Below are 6,169 nucleotides of genomic sequence, written 5' to 3'. Positions count from 1 at the left end.
TTTTTTTATCACTGGGAAGTTTGATTAAAGTCATTCTGCCATTGTCAATCTGTAACAAAACTTTTGTTTCTTTCTTTATAGGGGTTAAAAGAATAGGATGAAGACCTTAATCTTGAGTGGGCTCATCCTGGTCTTTGCTATTTGTTGCCCGGTAAGATTCCATACTGTTGAAATCTAAAAGACCTAACTAAAATTGAGAGCTATGTATTGCTGCGATGGACTTCAGAGTGAGATTATGGCACTGTATTTTTAATAACAGAGAAAAACAGGGTAATTTAGTTTCTGTTTCCTACATCCATGGGAATATGTCTTTGTAAAATCACCTGGAATTTGAGAAGAAACAGAGAGTAGAAGGGAAGGAAAGAGAAAAAAAGGTGAGGAGGAATGAATATTAGTTGAAGAGAGAAAGATAGGCAAAAATCTCCAAATAAATTAGAAGGAATAAAATTAAATTGCATACTATATACCAAGACCTCCACTTCCCCTCCATACCCATGTCCTTTCAGAACACAACCTCCAATATATGGAGGGTCTTCTCTGGCAGTTAAAACTCTGGGTGAGTTTAATCAACTCTCAAATTGGTTTTTCCTCAGTCTCTGGGTCTATGATCAAAAGCAATAATATGTTCTTCCACTTAACACCATAAACTCTATGAACTAGGCAAATGGCCTCATCTATTAATATCTAAAATAGTTGTTAACATTTCACATATTTAACTTATCTGAAACAACACTTGCATAATTAGATTTTCATTTCCTTTTCTGTGTGAGTCTGGGTGACTTGAACTTTATACTCTCTTTTCTTGCAGAGTTAAAAAAAACTTTCTTTTTCTCTTCTGATTAAATTATGTATTATTCACTAGATTCTTACATTTCTTTTTCACCAGAGAGCAAACTATGCACTATTTTTAGAATTACAGATGATCTTCAAGTGTCTTTTCAATTCTATTTAACCAACCATGCTTCAATCCAAAGATTAGTCTCTTCTTCTAATTTCACTATTATTTACTTGTAAACTTCTTCTGACAGGATTAACTGCCTCAGAGCATTTACTAATAAGAGAAACTCAGTTTTTGTTGCATGTCTTTTGTATTCAACTCCCTGAATTCAATACCAGGAATTTCTCTTTCATGTAATTTCTAAACTGAAGTTTACCTGTAATACTTTGATTGAGATTGATGCAACTTGGTTGCCTTATTATGCCGTTATGATTTTTGTTATAAAGGATTTGACAATGGTTTTTGTTCTATAGTCTTTAAGGCAATAGCAAATTTTCATAAAATGTAATGGAGATATTTTGCCAAACCAATTAATTGGATTTCCCAAAATTACATTTCTGAATTTCATTGGAAAAGCAATGCCTAGGTTCTTTCTCTAATCATCCATATATTTTGCCCAGTTATTTTAAATTTATATTTCAATATATTCTAAATTGCTATTATACTCATAACCAAAGCACCTCTCAACCTAAAAAGCAGACCTCATAACTACAAATGAAATACCAAAAAATAATCAATTAAATGTCTCACTTGGTAATATCTCTTCTATTACCCTTACTCTGTAGTTCAGCGAGAGTCAGCAATCACTCCAGACAATACGAAAGACAATCAACCATCGACCAGCCCAAAGTTCCCCTGTCAGAACATCTCAAAGCAGGTCTCCATCAACCCAGATCAATAGGAAATCTCAAGCACGTTCACATGCTTCTGCCACATCTGTCAGTAGGTCCTACCGAAGGGTTCCAACTTCACATATCAGTGTTCAAAAACCAAAGTCTCTACCTGCCAGAGCTACATTCCTTCCTGCATCAACCAACAAAGTGAACGGCCAATTTTCCTCAAATTTTAGGATAGCAACTGAAAAGAAAAAATCTGCCCCACCATCACAAAAACAAAATCTACAAGTGAGGCCTAAGAAAAATACATTGACTTCTGCCAAGAAAGGATTGACTCCTCGTTCATCTGTTCTAACAGGACAAAATACCCCATTGAGAGCAAGCAAAACTCTGAAACAACCTACAAAAAGTCAACAAACAACTGCCAAGAAACAACCAAGACTGAATGCTGCAGCACCAAAACCATCTTTGGCCACAAAGAAAAGTAAAAAAAAAACTGAAAACATTGTATCTACATCTACAAAGAAACAACCAAGTCAGCTTAGAACAGCAGGATTAAAACAAGCTAATAAAAGCCCAAAAAAGTCTAAAAATATTTCATCTGCTAAGAAACAGTTAAATCAATCTACAGTTAGAGCAGCTGCATTGTCCAAAAAACAATCACCTAGGTCTACACCTGCCGAGATAAAGCTGAATCAGGCAGCAACAGCTACAGCAGCTAAAGCAACTGAAAAAACATCTCAAGCAAAAAAGAAAAATCAAAAGAAATCTAAAAAGGCAGCATCTACAACTGCTGAGAAAAATCTCAGCCAGCCAAGAACAGTTGCAACAAAAAAGAAAGTATCTACAGCCAAAAATAAGATGTTAGAGAAATCCAAAAAATCTGTCACTGCACCTGCCAAAAAACAAGTGAATCAGTCTAACACATTTAAATCAGTACTTAAAACACAACCAGTCTCAAAGAAAGGACCAAGTAAACCTAAAAACTCCAAATCTAAAACTACTAGGAAGCAGTCCAATCAGACAAAAGAAATCAGGTCTTCAGCTCCCAAAAAATCTCTGGCCAAAAAGAAAAGTATAAATAAACCTAAAATACACCTGCCTAAATTCAATAAACAACTGAATAAGTCTGTAGCAAAATCAGAAACAGGTAGCAAAACTCTAAAAAACAGTCTATCAAAGCCTGTCAGAAAACAACAGAATCTGCCCACCACAAGTATAAAGACTGCCAAAACATCTCTTCCAAAGAGTAAACCTATTAAAAAGTCTAAAAAAAGACAGCCTGCATCTCTAACAGCAAATAAAAGGCTAAGTAAATCTAGAAAAACACCACCTAATCCTTCTAAGAAAGGTGTAAATCAGCCTAACTCCCTTCAAGGAGTAAAAAAGCCACCTCCACCAGCAAGCAAAATAGTAAAACAATCTAAAACAAGGAAATCTACACTTGCCAAAAAAAGAGTAAAACCATCTAGACCAAAAGGATCTAAACCTGTTCGACGTGCACAAAAGAAGTGTCCTCATTCCCAGGCTATACAAAAAGAAGTTAAACCTTTCCCTGGATCCATTTCATCTAAATTTCCATCTCATCCAAATAAACTTCCTTGTCCACGACCAGGTCTACCAAATAAATGTCCATCAAAGGCTCATCAATTCTACCCACCTCTACCAAAGCCATGCCAAAGTGCATCCCAGGGCCCACGTAAACCTCCCAGACATAAGCCAAAACCTCAGACCAGTCCAACAGGCACAGCAGACAATACAACTGAGCCAATTATCTTAACAGGTACCAATGCAAATACTGCCATACCTGGAGCAGTTACTAATTTAGCTATGATCACTAGTACTATATCCAACAGCAAAACCTCTGTATCAATTTCCACTAGTGCCACTTCCACTGCAACTCAGGAAGCAGCTGTAACAGCCAGGACATCTGGGACTCTGTTCTCTACAACTGCCACAACAACCCAATGGACATCAACCACTAATTCAGCAACAGAACCTACATCCATTGCAACTACCCCAGCAACTGCGATGGCCTCAGTGGCACCTACCATGCAGTCCACACCCCAACAGACTGCTGCTTCCAGTGTTGCAACCTCCACAATCCTCTCAGCCTCTGCCTCTACCATTACAGCTGATTTTACCTCTCAGGCCCCAGATGATGAAGCAAATGCAACAGATGACACCAATTTCCCAGCCACCAATGATTCCACCACTCAAGCTGCCTTAATATCTGCAACAAACTCAGGTACCACTTCCCCTCCTGTGGCGACCACAACTACAACCCTAGAACCTGATGCCACAAACTCAGCGACAAACACAACTTCTGCTTCTGTTCCAACAACTGCTTCAGTCATAACCACAAGTGTCAGAGCCACCAATCCAACTGCAACAGCCATCACAATGCTAGGAACTGATGCCACCACCAGTGGTGATACCACAACTGCATCAAGTAGTGCTACAACTCAAGGAACTGAGGCTATGACTGAAATAGCAGATGATACATCCACTGAACCTACTGCCTCAGTGGATGAGGAAACCACTGAGTCAGCAGATAATACAACCGCTGAACCTACTGTCCCAGTGGATGAGGAAACCACTGAGTCAGCAGATAATACAACCACTGAACCTACTGTCCCAGTGGATGAGGAAACCACTGAGTCAGCAGATAATACAACCACTGAATCTACTGTCCCAGTGGATGAGGAAACCACTGAGTCAGCAGATAATACAACCACTGTAGCTGCCACCACATCTCCACTTGATAAGCTCACAACTGGTGCAACTTACTCTACAACCACATCCTCTCCTACTACCACAACTGCTGGCTCCACAACCATAACACCTGTGGGTACAATAACCACAATGGCAGCAGCCTCTTCTACCACAGGGAGGGATACAACCCCTAGTAGCATGGCTACAACTTCAGCCACCAATGAGACAACTGCTACTGACAGCACAACTGTAGCAAGTACTGTCTCAACCACTGAACAAGGCACTGCCCTTTCTATTTCTTCCTCTACTGCTCAACCTGGTATGTTGACCACTCAGGGTGAAACCATCACCCAGGCATCTCAAACTACAATCCCAGGGAATGAGATTTCCACTGAATCAGCAAATAACACAATCCTCATAGATAACCCTACGTCTTCAGCTGTAGATTCCACATCTCTAGCTACTACCACAATCACTGCTTCAGCTACAACCACAATATTTGTAGGAGCCACCACTGCAACCACAGCAGGCTTTCCAACTATAGGGGTTGATGCCACTACAAGTATTGCAACTACATCTTCAGTAACCGGAACCACATCTTCTGCTGCCACCACAATTGTACCAGGTGCTGATGCCACAACAGTACCAAGTGCTTCCACCACTATACCAGCTACTTCTACCTCTTTTGCTCAATCTAGTACATTAACCCCCAAGAGTGAAGCTACAAACCAGACCCCTGTAGCTACAACTCCAGGAGATGAGGCTGCTACACAATCTATAGATGCTATAACTTCACCTGCTGATGCCACCACTTCTGTAGCTAACTCCACATCCTCAGAAGCAGGCACCATATCAGTGGCTACCACAGCAGCAACTGCTTCATCCGCAGCCACCATACCTAGAGCAGTTACCACTAAAGCCTCCACAAGTCTTGCTACCACACCATCAGCCTCGGGTACCACAACTACTTCCAGTACAAATGTGGCAGGTACTACCACCATCCTAGTTATTTCTGCCACTTCTACAGCTCTTGCAGATGAGGCCACCATGGAATCAATGGGTGACACAACCCCTGCAGATGTCACTACAACTCCATCAGGTTCCATCTCTATGACTGTATCTGATGTATCAACCACTGAATTGAACTCTGCCACCCCAGAACCTGAAACAACTACCCCCATTGATGAGGTCACTACAGACACAGCAAACACAGAAACTACAGATACTAGTCTTCCTGCAACAGAAGCCACACCTGCAGGAGGTGTTACCACTCCACCTCCCGAAGGAACCCTCACAACTTTAACAGCAACTATCATAGCTGAATCTAATTCCCTTACAACTGCCACAAATGCAGCCACAAGTCCCACAACTGCAGCTGCCAATTCAACATTTGCCACCATAAACACAGCCTCAGTTGTAACCAACTCTGCTGCTGTTAGCACCACACTAACACCACCTGATACTCCAACAGCAGCCAGTATGCCTACACCTGGTATTACCACTACTTTGCCATAATGAAATTAATACACAGGCACATTTCAAGGATCTTAATAAAAAGGTAAGTTACTTCATCATGCAAATTCAGAGAAAATGGTGGGAAAGCCAGGACTAGAACCCAAATGTTTAATTCTTAAGCCAGTGGCCATAAAGCTTAGGATTCTAGAATAGTGATCCCAAAAAGAGTTTTGTAGACAGTTGAATCACAATCATTTGGCTTCTTTTCCAAAATAAAGACTACTGAGCCCTACCACTCTAGAGTCTATGGAGAAGAAAATGGAATTTAGAAAATTCTGTAGTCATTAAGAAACAATATGATGAAAAATTAGTCTGTATTATGGAG

The 6,169-nt window shown here is 40.3% G+C and overlaps 1 protein-coding gene across 1 annotated transcript; it reads left to right on the top strand.

Moving 5' to 3' along the window:
• The first annotated feature begins 215 nt into the window (after positions 1-215).
• On the top strand, positions 216-5,844 carry LOC139437799 (uncharacterized). Its single transcript, XM_071212508.1, has 2 exons — positions 216-227; positions 1,564-5,844. Exons 1-2 carry the CDS (start codon positions 216-218, stop codon positions 5,842-5,844), a joined length of 4,293 nt encoding a protein of 1,430 aa, XP_071068609.1.
• Positions 5,845-6,169: the final 325 nt, after the last annotated feature.

The sequence above is a fragment of the Dasypus novemcinctus genome, chromosome 1 (assembly GCF_030445035.2).
Source record: "Dasypus novemcinctus isolate mDasNov1 chromosome 1, mDasNov1.1.hap2, whole genome shotgun sequence".
NCBI classification, from domain to species: domain Eukaryota; kingdom Metazoa; phylum Chordata; class Mammalia; order Cingulata; family Dasypodidae; genus Dasypus; species Dasypus novemcinctus.
The sequence above is the reverse complement of the archived record's forward strand: the minus strand, read 5'-3'. Positions and strand labels throughout refer to the sequence as shown.